The following is a 19,956-nucleotide window of genomic DNA, read 5'->3' as shown; positions in this document are numbered from 1 at the left end:
TAAGGTATTTTTATCAGCCATTTCACCTGCAGCCTTATTTCAAATCAGCAATGTCTGTAAAAACAAAAACCAGCAATCCTGCTTCTTTTAGAGTCTGAAAACTCTCAAAAAGTGGGAAAAAATGAGTTTATCTCCTGCTTGGTTAGCTGTACCACCATCTGACTTCATATTTGGCTGAGGGGAAAGAAACTGGGTTCCTCCACGTTTATCGTGTGGAAATTACACACTGTCCCAGATCCAAATGATCCAGATATTTCATTACTCTTTTTAAACATGTAAAAGTATGAAGATAGAAATGACGTTGAACTGTATCTATGTATGGATGAATACATGAGCAGACATTCGAATGGATGAAAGGATGAACAGATACTTGGATAAATGAACTGATGGACAGATATTTATTTGGATGGTTGGATGGATATTTAAATGGGTGGATGGATGGGTGGATGAGCAGATGAATGGATGTATATATGAGCAGATATTTGATGGATGGACGGATGTGTGGATGGTTGAACATATATTTGGACAAATGAATGAACATATTTGGATGGAAGGAAGGATGAATGGATGGAGGGGCGGGCGGGCGGACGGATATTTAGATGGATGGTTCGACAAATTAATTCATTATTATTTTATTTAATTATATAATTTCCATTTGGCATCAATAAAGTATTTTTGAGTTTGAAAATTTGATTGAATGGATGGCTGGATGAACAGATGGATGGATGGACGGATGAATGAACGGGCAGATATTTGAATAGATGGATGTCTGAACATATACAGTATTTGAATGGATTGATGGAATAAAAGGATGGATGGATGAATAGATGGATGGATAGATAATTGGAAGAAAGAACATATATTTGAATATATATATACATATATATATTCAAAAATATGGATCGATGAATGAACGAATGGACGAAAGGATATTTGAATGGCTGGATGAACAGGTGGACAGACATTTGAATGGATGGGTGAACGGATGGATAGTTGGACAGATATTTAGATGGACGAACAGATATTTGAATAGATGGATGGATGGATGAACATCATTGGATACATGGATGGATAAACAGATGGATGGATGAATGTCCAGACCAGGTTGTACCCGGCAGGGTGGAGAACAGTCCAAACAAAACACCTTTAACATTCAACTGAAAGACCAAGATCAGAACTGCATTAATAAAACAGATTACATACTGGAAACAAAAAATTAGTGAATATCCACTCTGTGAAATTCATGTTTTATCAGATTTATGAAAGTCATCCTTCCAAAATGTTAAAATTTTACGCTGCTGCAGCTTAAAGTGAGACATTTATAATGAGCTTATTTCCCAAATATCTACATTAAAACCGAGTATTAAAGGTGTCACATGATGATGAACGTATAAATAAACTCAAAGCGGGAGTAAAATGTGCTGCTTATCTGTTCCTAACAGAAACCCAGAGCAACGAGACTGGCTGTGCTCATGTTGTATTTTACAGTATGGCCTTACATCCCCCTACTGTAAAGACAAGCTAGAACTGCCAACAAAAAGACAGGAGGGTGGAAACTTTCCACAGAAAGATTGTACATTATCCATCCCAACACTCCCGGAGCTCCCTGTACGAGCTCCAGGCAGCTGGCCAAAGCAACTCCTCCAAGTTTGGAGTATTTAGGTCACAGGCACACACCTTGTGCCTTCAGAGCAAGTTACTATTCACTGATTTAAATTGTTCCAAGCTTTCATGACGGCAGTGGCTTAAATTAGACCTTAGTCAGAGGCCCAGGGAGAAGCCTGCGCTCGCTGGTGGGAGGAGAAATATTTGCGCAGAGGAAAACCTTCAGTGGTATGTAAAGGTGGTGACAGTCGGGGAGGGACAAAACAGGAAAGTCTCTTGTCTTTCACAATAAAAGCAGAAATCTCCTAAACTTCCAGTACAGTTACATAATAATCTCTTTTGAGGGTTTGTACACTTTTTCCAAAGTAAAATTCAAGCCCTTTTCAAGCATTTTTGAAGCACGTTTTTAAACTTTTTCAGGACAATTTTGAAGATAAAAACAAACTACAAAACTGAATTTTACCAAGTATTTTTGAGTCTAGTTTCTAGTGCAAGTATCTTAGTCCACTTGAAATCAGACAAAACTAACTTAAAAGGAACTTTTCAGCAATATATAAGAGCTTGTTTTAAGTAAATATTTGCTCAATATTGATGAAAAAGTAATAGCTCCATTGGCAGATTTTTCATTTACAACAAAAAGGTTCACACATACAAAATGTATTGCTGTTATTAATGTCTTGTGATAGTATTCTACTAAAATATTACAATATTTTGTGTTTTGAAATCTCTCAAACACAACATATACACACCTGACTGGTCTGACAACAAAAGAGAAATTACCAAAAAACATCCCCCAATTTCAATAATATTTAACATACAAAACATTAGTCAACTTTTATTTCAACTACACAGATCAATAAGTCATTTAGGCAATTAATCACATTATAAATTAAAATGAGCGCAATAATTTCCATTTGGACTACAGTCGTTAGAGACTTGACACAAAGTACAAAGTAGTTAGTTTGCATTACCTGCAACTTTTGCCTGTTTTCCCTGCCTAAACTGAATTATTATTGCTTTTTAAATAAAATTTTGATTACTGAGACTTTATAATCCATTTTAATTATTGTTATTTCGGTTGTTTTGTTTGTTTATTTTGGATATCTAAAATGTTTTCCAGTTCCAGTGTTAAATATTCTTTTGAAATAGGCATTTTTTGATCTTTGAGAGGATGTACTTGCATTAATATGCCATCATTGCAAATATACTATGTGAACTGAGCTGAAAATTTGAAATAATTTCTGATAGAGATTATCGTCCAGCAAAATTTGTTATTGTGACAAGCCTAGCAAGAATAATAAATAGTCATTACATTGAAACAAACAAAACAAATCGTGCTAAGGCAAATTACCTTCCTGCTAAAATTAAATAATTTCACATCACTGCACACTTCATTGCACCGATTGTGGCGCTTTGAATTAATGATGACATTTACTAATGAGAATGATTAAGTGAGTTATAATTTATTGAAAATGTTTAAAAGTGCATCAATGCCTCATTTTAAAACTATTGTTTATATTAAATGCCTCCTTAAGATTGCTGAGCAGGGGCATATCCAGGAGGTTTTAAAGAGGGCTAAATTGGGGGCCAGAAATAATCTTGGGCCCCATTTACTTTATAAAAATGAGTGATTCACAACATGAAAGAATCAAAGACTGACATAAACTTTAAAATATAAAACACATAAATTAATCTGATGAATTGAAACCTAATCTGAGGTAGATTATATAATTTTAGTAATCGATTAATCTGTTGATAACTTTGGCGATTAATCAGATTTTTAAAAATGGCATTCTGCAGATTTTTCATTTAAACCCTTTTGATATATTAGAAATATATTTAAAAAATGCAAATAGTTAAATTCCTTTTATAAATAAGAAAAATAACCATTTTATTGCCTAAAATGCAGCAACATGGCATTCCTTTAGTAAATGCCTGATCATTAGTAGCAAATGATGCATTTCTAGCTAAAAAACCCCCCAAAACTTATAACATCAAAATGTGAAAAGCTGAGCCCTTCCTGCTTGACTTATCAGTATCATCAAGGGCTAATATGTTGACTACAGATTAATAATTGGATAGAAAAAGGTAAATAACAGAAGATTTTTTTAGAGAAGTTGAACAATGTGAAGCTACATCTAAGCAACTTGAGTTTTGGGTAGAACATATTTATAAAGTTATTTGTTACTTTATCCTAAATGCAAAATGTATATATTTTTTATACAAATTTCAAATACACATAAACATTTATTAAAAACACAAATACACTACATTTATGGAGGAAACTAAAAAGAAATGACCAAAACAATGTACAGATAAAACTTTATAATAAATGAGAAATACAGAAATGTTTTCAGGTAAATAGATGATTAAAAATGCTGCAGACATTGAAATCACATTACTGATTAGGTTTGGACACACATTGCATTTATTTGTCAAAATAAAAGTATAACTGTAAAACAAAATGTTGTTGTATTTTTGGTTGTTCTCTTTGCATTGCACTGTTTCCATGCAGAAACGCAAGGGCAATTTTCTGACTGCGATCTTGGATGCTGAGACAAAATCAAGACTGAAATGCAAATTGCACAGCTCTACCAAACAACATTTTTAAAACATACAAAAGGTGGAGTTTGCTGGCAAAAATCCAGAATTTGATCTGAAAGTAATGCCAGAGGAAACTGATATAAAGATGGCAACTTATATTATCACTGTTGTAACAAGGAAATCTTTTGTACTGCATTTAATGTGGGAGGTTTATATATATAATCACTCAGCATGTTACAAATATTCCTAAAAATTGTTGTTTTGGTTTTTTTTTTTTTTTTCAAAAAAAGTTACTCAAGTGAATGTAATTGAGTAAATGTAACTAGTTACGACCCAACTCTGGTTGCTACACATATAAACACACGTAAGAAACTAAGAACACAGAAGAAATTCAACTGAGTATTGCTGTAGAAAACTTGGAAAACTCACTTGGCTTTTATTTTAAAAGTCCACTGTGGAAGTACGGTGATCGTAGTTTCTGTTACCTTGACGAGCGGACAGCTTTATGACAATTAATATTGGGAGCGACCTCAGGCGGCCTTTACCGGACAGCCTTTTAAAAACGGGTCTAATCCCGGCGGGGCTGTGCGCAGGGCGGGCAGCCGGTCACAGACACGTGTCTTAGCGAGTAGAGACGATCACCATTAGTAGGTCAGGTACGCACACAAACACGGGGGCCGCGTTTCACACCGAATGCACCCGTTAACCCCGGACAGGCGCGCTCCCGGTACTCCCCGCTAGCTTCCGTGCACAGTTCCTCGCGCTGATGTGTCTGTCTGCATCTGTTGGCCGCGGAGGACGGAGCGCTCCGGTTTAACGTTACACGAAGAGGCGGAGGGACAGAGGGGCTGCGCACCGGACATCTTTAACGTCAGCAACGAGATCGCCCGGTTGCTTCGATGCTGCTCTCATCGTAAAGAAAAAAAAACCTCTTCAAGTTCACTCGCCCTGTGTACGAATCTCCCCGTCTTCACATCATCTGCTAACCAACGGTTCGGCTCCGGAGCGCGCGAGCTATTACGTTAGGAGTCTGCCGTTGCTAACTTGTGACGGGCTGAAAATGTAATGTTTTATATTTACCGTGTCCTCCGTCCCTCAGCCGCCCACGCAGTCGCCCCACACGGTCGTGGCTCTCTCTCCCACGCTTCCCTGTCGTTCACTCTTTCTCTCTCCCCCACTCTCACTCTCTTCTCCCCCCTCCTCGCTCTCGCGCGCGCGCCGCCGCCACTTCTCGCGCGCACTCCCTGGTTTTCGCGAGCCGCAGTATGGCAAGCCGTAAGGATAAGTAATGAGATGTAGATTGTTACCTTGTTCTAAATCAGGGGTGTTCAAAGTGTGGCTGCCCTTTAAATGTTATTTTAACGAACAAATTAAAATGTTTTTGAAATATAAAATTCGACACAAATATTTCTTTTTTTTCTCCGAAGAGTTTTTAGTGGCTCGTATTTTTTGTACAGTAGGCAGACAGGAAGGAGGGTGAGGAAGACATGCGGTAAAGGTCGTCGGGACCGGGAGTCGAACCCGCGACGTCCGCGTCGAGGACTAAGGCCTCCAAACGGCCTCCAAAAGGCCTCCAAAAAATATTTCTTTTTAACACAGTTAATTTCTATTTGCTAGAAATGTACAATAGCGCCTCTGTTTTAATGAACTGTTTGTGCCCAACTCGTTTTTATCTTTTGGTTCGACATGACTCAGGTCTGAATTGGGGCCATTGTAGATAGAAAGAAAGAGTAAATTTCTTCCAGAAAACTAAAAAATGTTTAATCTCAGAAATTTTCTAGAAAAACCAAGGAAATTTCTGAGTTTGTAAAATCAAAAAATTGCTGGCAAAAAATCTAATTTTGTGATCTTTTGGAAAATTTGGGAATTTCTGAGTGTGAAAAGTAAAAAGAATTCTAGAATTTTTTTTGGACAATTTTAAAATAATCTCAGATATTTTCGAGGGGAAAAAACTCGGACATATTTGAGTTTGAAAAGTTGAAAATTTACTAGAAAAAACATGAACATTTCTGGGCTTCAAAAGTCAAAATTGTTTGATTTTTTTTATTTCCTCTTCTGTATTGTCTTTTTTGTGTTTATTATTATCTTGACTTATCATGCTACGGGGATGCATCTTGTAGATTTAAAAAATCCTCCTAGTAAAGAGGAATAAATTAAGTATATGTTATTATTGATACTAACAGCTTGCCATATAATGGGGAACTGCCCAGGGCGGCTTCTCCTTTAGGGCATCATGAGTTGCCACATTAGTAAACAGTTTCTACAAATCTGTAAACTATTACTTGTTTGAAAAGTAACTATTTTATGAAGGGTGAGATGTTTTTAACAATTGTGCAAATTAATTTGTTTCTTGAAGTGCAATAGTGTAAACTATCTTATTAAAAGAAAAAATGTATATATTAACTGACAGTTGCGCAATAAAAATTGTGGCTTGATCAAAATGCAGCTCTAGTACATATAATTACATAAATATTTGATTAATGGTCAGTTTAATTTTAATAGCATTTATTTTCAACAGTATTTATTCTTGCATTTGTTTTACCTCCGACAGCCTGGCAAATTATTTTTTCAAATAAAATATTTTTTTTAATTTTTATGATGTTTTATAGGAATCAAAATGATGTGACGGTGGAGCATGTTGGCCCAAGGCACCAAACAGCCTAGCACCACTTCTGTATTTAGCATCTTCTGTAAGGAGGTATATTTTTAAAATGGAAGAGGAGAAAATATAATCAGTTTATTTGCAGTTAAAGAAATGCATCATAATTGTTTTTGAAAAGAGTCTGCAGCAGGAGTTTATATCAAGACCTGCCTTTACATTAGACAACATGTAAAACCACACAGGGAGTTGTTGATATTAAGTAGCAGTAAGCTACTTTATCTCCTCCAGTTTTAGTATTTATGACTACAATAACATTAAGTGGGTGTTTTCAAGATCAAATATTATCACTACATGGTTTTACGAGTGTAATTTTATTAATTTACAGCATTTTCATTTATTTTTTTTTTACAATTACAACTTCGTCTATAAAGACATACTTTCTTTTATGAGCTGTTTAATTTATCATGATTCTTTTTGCAGCCTCCTCTCATTTATAGGCATCTGTGAGAAAAGATCAGAAAAGTCTTTGTTTGAGTGCAGTTGTGCTGCATTCAAGTTTTCAATAACCAGGTTTTAAAGCTGTTGATTAATTTAGATCATTTTTCTAAACTATTGAGTTAAAGAAAATATTGTATTTTTGTTTTTTTTTTTTGTTTTTTGCCATACCCTCATATTTTAAGTACGCTCCACATGACTGCAAGTTTTAAAATTGTGAAATTGTATATAAATTCCTCAGTATCTTGAATACTGTTGTGTGTTATTTACTGTTAAAGATGCAAAAAATGACATATTGTGTGGATTTTGTTATTTAAGCCTTTTTTAATACCATATAGAAATATATTAAAAGATGCAAATGGTTTTTTAACAACATTTTATTGCCTAAAATGCAATACCACTGCCTTTCCTTAGTGTATGCTTGTTAGTAAAGGACATATCTGAAGCAAAAAAATACTTTTAATTTAATCTTGAATGCAAAATGCATAGATCTTTGTTCAGGTTTGGTTTGATTACGACTGTGAATATGAAGGTTTTTTTAGTCAGTTAATAAATTAGCTAACAATTATTTCAATAATCGATTAATCACGATTAATTGTTTCAGCCCTAACTCACATGTTTGTTTTGTTTGTTTACTTATGCTTATTGTGATACGAATAAAGGCTAAGAAATTTGTTTTTGCTGCTTTAATGTGGAAAAGTCTGATTTGTTTCAGTCCTAAATTCTTAAATATTGTGTGTTCACTGCAAAAACACAAAATCTTACCAAGTATTTTTGCTCTAGTTTGTAGTGCAAATATCTTTGCACACTTAAAATAAGGAAAAACTAACTTAAAAGTAACTTTTCAGCAAGATGAAGGACCTTGCTTTAAGTAATTAATTCCTTAAAATTGATGAAAAAGAACTAATTCTATTGGCAGATTATTTTATTTATAGCCAAACATTTTTTCCTTAAGTAAAATTATCTGCCAGTGGAACTAGTACTTTTTCCATCAATATTAAGGAATTATTTCCTTTTAAACAAACTCTTATATCTTGCTAAAATAGTTAGTTTTGTCTTATTTCAAGTGCACCTAGATATTTGCACTGAAAACCAGACCAAAAAAACTTGGTAAGATTTTGTGTTTTTGCACAAAAAGTATTTGGCTTTTTAAAAATTACTACTAAATAAACTACAAATAAAATGTAAAGAAATGTATAAGAATGAGTCATGCAATCAAAATCTTAGCAAACTAACAGAACTATAGAAAAGTCTCTTTATTTCTCGTTAGCAGAGCTTCAACTCAGATTGACCTCTAAGCAGAGAAGGGTGACCTTTACTACGCCGGGTCATAACGGCACCATGTCACTGTGCGTTAGTGTCGGTGGTGGTGAGTTGGGGGTTTTATATAGCTAACAGGGAGGTCACCAACAACAGGCTAACCTCAGTAAGCTTTGTTTAGACAATGGCCCACCTCCCCATCCTCAAAACATCCTCAGAACCCACAACTGACCTCTGGAAGAAGCGCAGGGGAATCATGAGAACCGCTAACCCAGAATAATGAAGAAACCAAATGTGAACGTCTCAGTATCTGTGAAAAATGTGAATTTTTATGGGGTTTGTGTGCAGAAAACCTTTTCTTTTAGGCATTTTGCATGAAAAACTATTATATTATTTAGTACTCTGTCTAGCAATGTTAGTATTTACAACACTTTACTGTCATTAGTAATGTGTTGTGATCAAATTCCACAGCAGGAGCAGGGAAATTAAAATATATAAACATTTTTGTTTTGAAATGTCTCTGAACAGTCACTGTACAGCCACTGCAAAAACACAAAATCTTACCAAGTATTTTTGGTCTAGTTTCTAGTGCAAATATCTTACTACACCTTAAGACAAAACTAACTTATAAATAACTTTTTAGCAAGATATAGGAGCTTGTTTAAAGTCGATAATTCTTGAATATACTGTAGGTAAAAAGTACTAGTTCCACATATAACATTGGTCTTGATATAAGTGAAATAATCTGCCAATGGAGCCAGAACTTTTTCATCAATATTAAATTATTGACCTGAAACAAGCTCCTCTATCTTGCTGAAAAGTAACTTGTAAGTTAGTTTTGTCTTATTTTAAGTGCACTAAGATATTTGCACTAAAAACTAGAGAGAAAAAAATTTGGTAAGATTTTATGCTTTTGGAGCGCATGACTGGTCGAAACACAAAATAATTTAAACCAAAAAAAGGGTCAAATTTCAGTGAAGTTGCTTAACATTTAAAATATAAGCAACTTATGAGTTATATCCAAGATCAATAACTCATAATAAATATTTAATACATTGAAACAATACAAACAAATCATGTTAAAGCTGAAATTAATTGCTAAATATACAAAGCAAGTTACAAAAAATTAAGTTTTCTGTAATAGAAATAATTTTGGTTACTCTAAACAACCTAAAACAAGAGAAGTTATGTTTTATTTAACTTCAGTCACAACAAAATAAAACTAAAATCCAAAACTTGATTGCCGTGTATTTTGCCAAACAAGAGATTCATGACAAACCCGATGTTTTCATGTTGCTGCACAGCCTTGAATCAAAACCACAAGTCACAAAGTTTGTCGATAAATATTATTTATTGCAGATGAAACACAGATGCACACTCATCTCCTCTGCTCCAGCAGGTTCAGAGCTGGAGGTGTTTACGGTTTCATGTCAGGGCAGGCCTCAGTCCTCAGACTCTCAGGCACTGTTGGACATGCATGCAGAAACACGGGCTTGTTCGTCAGCGGAATCATTTATACTGCAGTCGGTCAATCGCTGCGATCCAGGTCGCAAGCACCAAAAACAGCTGGTGAAAACCGAAGAAAAACCGATGGAGAAATTTAAGCTGTTGGGATTTCACCTTCTAAAGCTCTGAAACGTGTTGAATGAAATGAAACAAAACATCTTTGGCTTTTGGGTTTATGGGTGTAGTTCTTCATCGCCAGAGCTGAAACTCATAAAAACAGTCATTTATATTTTACATAAAGCAAAACAAAGACAGCAACATAAGGAGTTGGCTTAGCCAGGTAGCTTCTAGACGCTAAAAGACATTAATTACAGAATTGATACCAAGTACAGGATGTCAGACTGCTGCTTTAGTCATAAAAAATTTAAACGCACCTAACTACAACTTCTAAATAATTTAAGATTTGTTCAATAAATGATAATTCTTCATGTTTGTTTTAGCAACCCTTAAAGTACAAATACAACAGCTGAGATTGCATTTACAATGTAACCAAAATGACTTGCTGTCAAATGAAAAGAAACAGTAATAAATTAATATTCAGGGTATGTGTGTGAATTCAGAGAAAGCTTCAAAACCTCAACAATTAATGCAAAAAAAAAAAGAAAAGAAAAGCTTTGGCTGTAGATCAGAGAATCCCTTCACATACAGTCGACCGTGTAATGAATTAGTTCAGTTACAAAAAGACTTGATTCAAGAAAAATACAGAAATGGATAAAATTATTGTGATTTTGAGGGATTGTTGGATTTAATTTGGGCCCTAACCTAATTAAGATGAAGTCATCTAATCCAGATAATTACAGTGTTTTACAAAAGTATCCAAACTCCTTCAAACGTTTCTGACTGAAACTGAACCGTTTGAGACAAACAAATCAAAACACACTGCAAAAACACAAAATCCTACCAAGTACTTTTGGTCTAGATTTAGTGTAAATATCTTAGTTCACTTTAAATAAGAGAAACTAACTTACAAGTAACTTTTCAACAAGATACATAAGCTTGTTTTAAGTAAATAATTTCTTCATATTGGTGAAAAAGTGTTAGTTCCAGACAGTTTCCACATGTTACAAGTTAAATAATTTCCCGTTGAAACTAGAACGTCTTCATCAATATTAAGGAATTATTTATTTAAACAAACTCCTTTATCTTGCTGAAAAGTTACTTGTAAGTTAGTTTTGTCTTATTTGAAGTCTACTAAGATATTTGGAGTTGAAACTAGACCAAAAGTACTTGGTAGGATTTTGTGTTTTTGCAGTGCAGACAGAAATATGGTGGTGGCAGCATCATGAATCTGTAAAACACACGAGATTGAGGGAGAAGTCACTGCAGCACAACGATGCTAAAAACACAACCAACCTCTATAGGACGGGTTGGAATCAAATGTATGTGCTAAAATGGTCTAGTCAAAGTCAATACAGTTTCCATCCAAACCGACTTACAGATTGAGGTTTAAGAGGTGTGAATACTTTTGCAATTCTTCAAGTTAAAAAGGTAAAGATTTGGCTGCTTTTACAGAATATGGCAGTTGAGGAAACAAACACACATAATTTACATAAAACACACACACACACCTCCACACACACCACAGTAATCAGATAGCTCCTCTTTGACTGCAGTACCAGAATACACAGTAAAGCTGCACTCATGGCTCCATCTGAAACATGGATTCTAGGACTGGGCGATATGGATTAAGAATAAAATCTCTGAATTTTTCATACCAGATTTGATTTTGAATATTTACAAAAAGTGGCTTTAATTCAGTCCTACGATCTCTGAGTTATACAATAGTGAATTGGGGTCAGAAAATGAGAATTTGTAGTTATGTTACCGGAAAAATATGCAATTTTACCAGAAAAAATATTTTAAAATTGCAAAAAAAAGTTGATTCAATGAGAAAAAGAGCTAAGTTATCAGTTGTTGTTTTTGAAATAGACTCAGTTGTTTGCACAATCGCTTATAATTTGACACTGAGCGCTCAAAAATGTTAGAAAAACTTGTATACTTTAATTTTTTCATTTTGGGGGGTTGCAGTTCTGGTAAAATTCTGACTTTATTATGTAATTTTTTTTAAAAGTCTTAGCCTGGCTTAAATAATCCATTGTGGGTTGACCTGAATTCAAAATCAGAACAAATAGAAGCTGCAGAACAAGATGGCCGCCCTGGGCGTGATGACATCACTCTGAAATATGGAAACCCAACGAGTGCACAGGTGAAATTTATTTTTTTTCTAAAATTAAATCTTCAAAAATCAAAAACTCGATCAATTTATCGCCCAGCCCAATTTATTTCAGACAAAAATCATTAAAAAGTGGAAAACATCACCAGCCATGATTTATTAAAGGGGACTTATTATACAAAATCCACATTTTGTACGTTTTTGTTCTTCCATTTGGGTCTCAACTGCTTCTAAAAACAACAAAAGAGTTTTAAAGAAAACATCCAGCTGTTTGTTTGGAAATGGGCCGTTTCAAAAATATCCTGATTACTGAGTCACACTGCGCCGTTACCTAGCAACCCAACTGGTTTTACCGCTGCATGCGCCGTACAACGGCTGCTGGAAGTGTTTTGTTGTTGACTTGAAAAACAGAAATCACTTGCTGCATTCTTGTTGGTTGTGCAGAAGGCTCCACGTCTGCTTTTCAAATATGTATGATTGTATAATTGCACATCTGTTTGCAGCCATTTTCAAGTGCGAGTGTAAACGTTGAGTTGGGGGGCGTGGCCAGCTGCAGCTTATTTGGATTTAAAGTAACAGGAGGCCCTAAAACAGGAGCTCAAAATAGTCTGAGCTGACCAAGACAAATTATCTAAGAATAATTTTGTGCAAAAAATGAAATGGACATGTTCAAAGAGGCATAATAGGTCACCTTTAAAGTTCACTTTTACAGTGCTAGAACAACTAATATTTGGTTTCTGCCCAGACAGTTCGGGGAAGAGTTGCATCGTCTACATATTTGTACATTTATCTCAACAATATGTGGGAACTTGGTGGGATTTAGTCCCCTAAAGCTTAAACGTCTCAGCAGGATCTGACTACTCTCATATACACATAAAGCTCTCAAACTGAATGAATACAAGGCAAAAAACCAAATCAAAGCAATAAATATGAAGCACACAGTGCTCAAACTTTATCAGCTCACCTTTCACTTCTTCAACTTTCATTTTTTCCTCCAGTTTCTTCATCATCAACTCTCTAATCTATAATAAAATCCTTCCCAGATCCATCCTCCGTCTCACTTCCTCCACCTTCTTCCTCCTCCAAATAAACATGCTACAGTACTCATCAGTAGGTTTCAGGTTCCCCATTGGTTCAAGCGAGATCAAATCAAAAACACACAAAAATCACAACTATACATCAGTAGAGACCCGCGGCGGTCGTTTGGTGTCCAGCATCATGATTGGTTGATTGCCGTAGAAGATCGACTCCTCCCACTGCTGACCTTTAACATCGTCTTTGGCCGTAATGAAACACCGGTTCGTCTGAGGAGAAATTATCACTAGGTTACACAAAATCAAACTTTAAAAATGCAAAATTGCACGTTAAATGTTTAAGAATCATAAAAGATAATCAGTTTTTTTAAAAGATTTCTGTTCTTTGTTTTCTTAATTTTTCCCTCAGTAAAAACCAGAGTAGCTGGTTGGAAAAGCCTGCACAAGATCAGGAAAAACATCAAATAATTCACTTTGTTCCTGCTTTTTCTAATTAAAACCGTGAAGTTAAATAATAATACCTTCAAATTGTTTCAACTTATGTCTTTACAATTTGCAAAAACATGTCAAACAATTAAAATGAACTAAAATTACTTGTATTTTCTGGAAAGAGGTTTAGACTTATTGTCTAAAAAAGAAGATTGTGTGAGTTTACTTACTGTTCCCCCCTGCCAGCTTTTTAACCTGCTAAACAGAAAATAAAACTTTCAATAAAGAGCAGAGCAACCTGGAAATAAAAAGCAACAGAAACTGTAACAATAAGAGAAATTAAAACGTATTTTGCCCCCAAGAGAAGTGTCCAAAACGACAGCGAATTACAGAAAGACGAAGAAGAAAAAATTTTAAATAATAAAGTTTAACTAATACGAGAATAAAGTTTAAATTATATGAGGTTAAAGGCATAATATCAGAGTAAGGTAAAAAAAAATAAAAAATGAATAAAGTTGTAATAATGACAGAATAAAGTCAAAATATTACAAAAATAAAGTTGATATAATAATAAAGTCATAATATTACGAGGATAAGGTTATAAGATTAGAATAAAATTGTGAAAATGCAAGAATAGTCATAATATGTAAAAAGTAATGAGAATAAAATTGTACAAGAATGAAGTCAAGAAAAATCTGAGAATAAAGTCACAATATTACAAAAATTAAAAAATGTTAGCAAAATAGTTAAAATAATATGAGAATAAAATTGTGCAATAATAAAGTTGATATGAGAATAAAGTTAGAATAAAGTCGTAATTTTAAGAGAAGGAATAAGTGATTTTATGAGAATTTCGCTAAGAAAAACTAAATAAAATGTACAACATTGAGCATTTTATGAAGTTATTCTCCGGTATCGGCTTTACAAATATGGAAATCTTTTGAATCACCGACTCAGTTGGTCACATCATATCTGGATAAAGTTTTAATTTCTTTTTTTCCTCATAATTTTCTGACTTTCTTCTTCTTCGGATGTTTACGTTACAAACTGAAAAGTGTTGAACATGTGGAAACCCTCCAATTATTAAAATAATTCTGCAGTCATTATGTTTAGGAAGCAGCTATTCTGGTTGCTTTGGATCATTTTTCTGTTGTTGTTTTTTAATCTTTTTTGTCCTAAAATAATGGATGAAAACAGTTTGAGGCATGCATGTAGCATGCAGTCAGGTTGTGGTCGCTAACTAAAGGTTAGCATCATGATGAACGGCGAGAGAGCAGACGAGGAAGCGGATCTGGCACTTCTCTGCAGGGGGTTGGCCCTTGTTAAAAAGGAGGGGCTCCATAAAGCGCGGCTAATGAGAAGGCATGTTAACGAAGCTCATTACACACAGAGGAGCTGCAGACAAACCAGTTTTAAATATGAACAGAGCTGGAGAAATTTGATCTTCAAGTCTCACTGGTCTACCCCCATTGCAAGACGAACTATTTACCTCCTTTCAGCTAGATTCAGAAACATAAACCTGATCATTTTTTACAAGCAACCGTTGACTTCAGCTTGTTGGAGCGTCTGGAGAATAATCATGTCAAAGTCAAAGTCGTTCCCATCCAGACAGGTGTTTTTAATGACGTGGATAATAAAAGTGGAGTTCTGCAACGAGCTGCTGAACTCAAAATCCCCCTAAAGTAACTAATAATTACTAAAAATAAAATACAAAAAGATTCCTGACAGACTGGATGCTATAAAAACCTAAAAATAACAGCTTTTTAGAATGAACCAGAGGTGTGACCAAGTCACTGTGTTGCAAGTCTCAAGTAAGTCTCAAGTCTCTGTCCTCAAGTCCGAGTCAAGTCTCAAGTCAGGAACCTTTAATTTCAAGTCATTTCGAGTCGTTTTTATTTATTTATTTTTTTATAATTTGCAATTATACATAAAATTCAAATAATAGACCATTTGTTCGTTTTAAAATATGTATTTATCTCAAATGATAGAAATCTGGAAATGGGTTCTGTGCGACATGTGACAGTCACGCCGGTCAGTGCATTAAGTCAAAAACAGTTGACTTAATGCACTGACCTGTCAAAACAATATATTGTCAATATAATTTCCCAACGTAGATGTCTTCAAATACACCAACCATCCTTAGATGATACTAGACCCGGCTCATCATCATGATGGGACAGAGAGACTCTGTTCCCTGTGTTCAGGTCCAGAATCTGCTTTCTGTTCCGGAGCCCCGCTCACTATCCACCGGCTTCCTGAGCTAACACGGTGCACATTATTTGTGGAGGCATTTGAAGGACCGGATTTATGGTAAATAATCACCAATTTAACCCGGAGTACACATGCTAACACGAAGTTAGCTAAAGTCAACTATCTTACAGCAAAAGAAAAGCGCCACCTACCGATCTTTGTGAAGCTTCAAATGCCGGACAAAGTTGGACGTCGTGGCATCTCCATCCGATATTCTCTTCTTGCATGTTTTACAAGTTGCAGTTCGTTTTTTAGTCGAAAGTTCATAACCTACGTAGCCAAAAGAAATTACTCGCGGAAGCATATTCGAGCGGTTATTTCTATTTCGTTCCCTGAGCTCTGTAGCTTTGCCGCGTTTTTTTAAACGTCCAAATCCTGTTAATTTGATTGGTTGTGCTGCAGCTACGTACACATACATACATAAGGAGAGAGGAAACCATAGTGACGGTCTGCGCATATTGATACGGAATGAGTGACATTAATTAATGACGCCACTTTATAAATAATGTGTTTTAAATTTTAAGACTTTGAGTAAAAAATATCAAGTCTTTTCAAGTAAACAGCTTCAAGTCGAGTCAAGTCCCAAGTCAATGGCATAAAAGTCAAAGTCAAGTCCGAGTCTTTGAGCATTTTTTCAAGTCAAGTCTCAAGTCGTGATTTTAACGACTCGAGTCTGACTCGAGTCCAAGTCATGCGACTCGAGTCCCCACCTCTGGAATGAACCACTTAAATTTCTATATAATTAAACTACTCAGGTAGGAAGGTGAAAAAGAATGAATGAATGAAAAGAAGAAAAAACAAGAAATTAAAGGAAAAAGAATGAAAAGAAAGAAGGAAGGAAAGAACAAAACAAATAAAGAAAGAAGAAACAAGAAAAAGGGAAGAAAGAAAGCAAAAGAGAAAGAGAAAAGGAAGAAAAACAGAAGACAAAAAGAAGACAAGAAAAGAAAATAGTAGCAAAAGAAAAAGAACTAAAGAAGGAAAAAATTAAGAAAAAGATAAAAATATATATACTGTACGAGTATATATATTTTTTCCAGCCTTCCTTAGAAGAAAACACAAAAATAACTAAAATAATTAACTTACCTCTGTCTTTCCCATTCAGCAACCGCTCCTCTTCCTCTCGGCCTTCATCTGTTTGGAGGAAAATGTTCAGATGTTAAACTTGAGAAACTGAAAAAGGTTTTATGACATAAGTGTGTAAAACTAAACTAGATGTTCAGTTGTTTTAGTCAGAATAAACGGAGTAACGGACCAGAGTGCAGCTCTCTGACCAGCGACGACACGGTGTTGGTGATGGAGTCGGCGGCGACCAGCAGGTCGTTCCTCAGGTTCCTCCTCGGCCCTAAAAACATCAAAATGTTCATTCATCTAAATACACACACTGGAAATGAGACAAAATTAACTTAAAAGTAACTTTTCAGCAAGATATAGATATTCATAATTATTATATAATTCCTATTAATTAATATTAATTAGTAATTCCTTAATATTATTATTTACAAAAAGAAAAAAACCGTGTTGTAAATCACAATTCTTGGAGTTTATTTCACTTTCTAATAAAAAAAGTCCAGTCTCACCTTGAGCAAAGGCCTCCTGTACGTCACCTCCGACCCCGGCGAGGGAGTCTTGAGGGAGGTACATGTGAGCGTGAGGAGACGGAGCGCCGACCGGGCGGATGGCGGACGGGCTGGGTCGAGACGGCGAGGCGTGAGAAGAACCGGCCGCCTGCGCCTGCGAAACATCATCAACAATCCAAAAAACACTCAACACTTTGCATTTAAAACTATGGAGCCCCATAAGGGACATGGAGGATGATCATGATATCAGGTTTTTTTCATGTATCTTAATATCTTGTTTGCTGAAGTTTTATGTATTTTTCTACAGAACAGAAATGCTTCACAAACGTGTGTGCAAAAGCCTAAGAGGCCAAACGTGGGCTTTCCATCTCTTTAAGGTATAAACAGAAACTTTCCATAAGAAGGTAAGAAAGAAAAAAATACATCCCAACTATCTGAACTATTTTCACCGGATAATTGCATCTTTTTTTTTCTTCTCAAAAAAATAACTGGCAACAAATCTAAAAACTTTTCTTTAAAAAAATGACTAGACACAAATCTAGCAACAATTTCTTTTTAAAAAAACAACAAACCTGCTTTTTTTTCCAATAAGCAACTAGTAACAACTCTAGCAACATTTGTTATTTATATTTTTTTAAAATAGACACAAATCTAGTGACTTTAGTTTTGTTTTTTCAAAAAAGTAAATAGCAATAAAGCTAAAGACGTTAATTTTTATTTTTTCAATAAAAGCAATGAGCAACAGATCCAGCAGCTTTTCTTTTCAAATAAGCGATGAGTAACTAAATATTTTTTTCAAAACTAATTGCGTAGGAAAATATGTTTAATGGATCTTTTTCCACAAAGAAAGGCCAAAGGTTTTTTTTTATCTTAAATGCAATATGTATGTATTTTTTGTACAATTTTAGCTTGATAATTGCATTTTTTCGAGTCTGTAAACTCCAGTTAATGATTAATCAATTACAAAATTAGTTTGAAGATTATTTTAATAATCGATTAATCATGATTAATCATTTCAACCCAAGATGGGATGCAGCTGTATTTCTCAAAAAAGACAGCTTATTTGAATTTATCTGATGCGAATCCCAGTTTTACTTCAGTGTTTGTCACATAAAACGGTCATAAACTTACTGCCTGTCGCTGTTCCTCATCCTACAGGGCCACAACAATGGCCGCCAGAAACGGATAGGAGGAAAAAGGGACGGAAAAAGAAAAGGTCAGACAATCAAGAGCTGAAAAAAGTGAAATTATAAAGGAGGAAAAAGAAGCTAGGAATGTGTTACACCAAGGAGGAATGAGGAACTACGAGGAAGTAGGGAAACTTTGTCCTCTACAACATGGCGGAGGCATCATGAGGTCTTTATTTAGACTGTGTGTCACCTTGAGCAGCTTCATCAGCCCCTCCAGCTGCACCATCAGCTCCCTCCTGCTCTCTTGCAGAGACGACATCCTCTGCTCCAGTTCATCTTTCCTCTGTCTGGGACACACAAAGCAACAGCTCATTACTGTCACAGGAGTAAATAATCCCAGCACAAAGAGTCACTGAGGGCCGGAAAAAACCCAAACAGACAGTAAACAAGCTGCACCTTTCAACCTAATATTCTTACTACATGAGGATTTAGTGTCTAATGAAATCAATTAACGGATGCAAACCAAGAAAAGTCACAAGAATTAAAAAAAAAAAAAAAACACTTTTTGGAAGATGAAATTTGTCTGTAAAATAAAATAAAATTAGGAGGCCAAAGCAGAGACTTTTCCACAATTAAGCAGCAGAATCACATTTTTAAAACTCTTAGCTTTTAATCCTATAGTAATAAGAGTAAATGAACGAATGAAGAAAATAAAACAAGAATCTGAACAACAGGTTTAACAATTAATTGTGATTAATCTGTTAATGAAATATTCAACAACAAATTTAGGCAATTGATTAATCATTTACTGGAGTATACAAGCCATTTGCTGAAAATAAAATCATATTTGGTGCTGTAATTAAGCCACAACTGTACAAAAATATATACATTTTGCATTAAAGATAAAAAAAACATCTTAGTCTGTATATAGGTTTTACCCAAAACTCCTCGAGTCGCAGTTTTAGCTCCATCTGTTCAAATTCTCTAAAAGAATGATATGTTATTGCATTTTAGGCAATAACATGTGTTTCTTATGTTTATTTACATATTTTAATGTATTTGTAATATTGTATTACAAATACAATATTTTCATTTAAACCCCTAAAAAGCTTAGGGGTTTAAATGAAAAATCAGTCTTTCTTCAGAATAATCAATAGAATATTCGATTACTAAAATAATCATTAGCTGCAGCGTTAATCTGAGTCAAAAAGTAGAAAAGTAAAAAGTGTATTCAGTGTATTTTAAAAACCTGGTGAAAGAATGTACAGTAATATGGACAAAATTATAAATAACATATAAATAATGCAATTGTATCAATCCTAAGATTAAAATTTTTTGTATCAACTTA

At 34.7% G+C, this 19,956-nt stretch overlaps 2 protein-coding genes across 10 annotated transcripts in view; both read right to left on the bottom strand.

Annotated features, from left to right (window-relative positions):
* LOC102216844 (DNA (cytosine-5)-methyltransferase 3A-like) overlaps window positions 1-5,512 on the bottom strand; it is a 61,948-nt gene extending 56,436 nt beyond the window's left edge. For 3 of the 6 annotated variants that reach the window (XM_023347990.1, XM_023347992.1, XM_023347997.1), the window contains exon 1: window positions 5,230-5,512. The gene's annotated coding sequence lies outside the window, so the exon portion shown is untranslated. The other 3 variants (XM_023347993.1, XM_023347994.1, XM_023347991.1) reach the window with 2 other exon arrangements.
* A 7,671-nt stretch (window positions 5,513-13,183) lies between these two features.
* LOC102216585 (dystrobrevin beta-like) overlaps window positions 13,184-19,956 on the bottom strand; it is a 31,014-nt gene continuing 24,241 nt past the window's right edge. For 2 of the 4 annotated variants that reach the window (XM_023348186.1, XM_023348187.1), the window contains exons 16-22: window positions 18,859-18,955; window positions 18,610-18,630; window positions 17,479-17,632; window positions 17,154-17,243; window positions 16,985-17,032; window positions 13,879-13,906; window positions 13,184-13,489 (exon numbers count right to left, since the gene is read on the bottom strand). In XM_023348186.1, coding sequence (XP_023203954.1) covers window positions 13,899-13,906; window positions 16,985-17,032; window positions 17,154-17,243; window positions 17,479-17,632; window positions 18,610-18,630; window positions 18,859-18,955 — 418 coding nt within the window. In that variant the 3' untranslated portion in view covers window positions 13,184-13,489; window positions 13,879-13,898. The remainder of the gene's footprint in view (window positions 13,490-13,878; window positions 13,907-16,984; window positions 17,033-17,153; window positions 17,244-17,478; window positions 17,633-18,609; window positions 18,631-18,858; window positions 18,956-19,956) is intronic. The other 2 variants (XM_023348188.1, XM_023348189.1) reach the window with 2 other exon arrangements.

The sequence above is a fragment of the Xiphophorus maculatus genome, chromosome 15 (assembly GCF_002775205.1).
Source record: "Xiphophorus maculatus strain JP 163 A chromosome 15, X_maculatus-5.0-male, whole genome shotgun sequence".
Taxonomy (NCBI): domain Eukaryota; kingdom Metazoa; phylum Chordata; class Actinopteri; order Cyprinodontiformes; family Poeciliidae; genus Xiphophorus; species Xiphophorus maculatus.
This window is presented reverse-complemented; position numbering and strand designations above follow the sequence as displayed.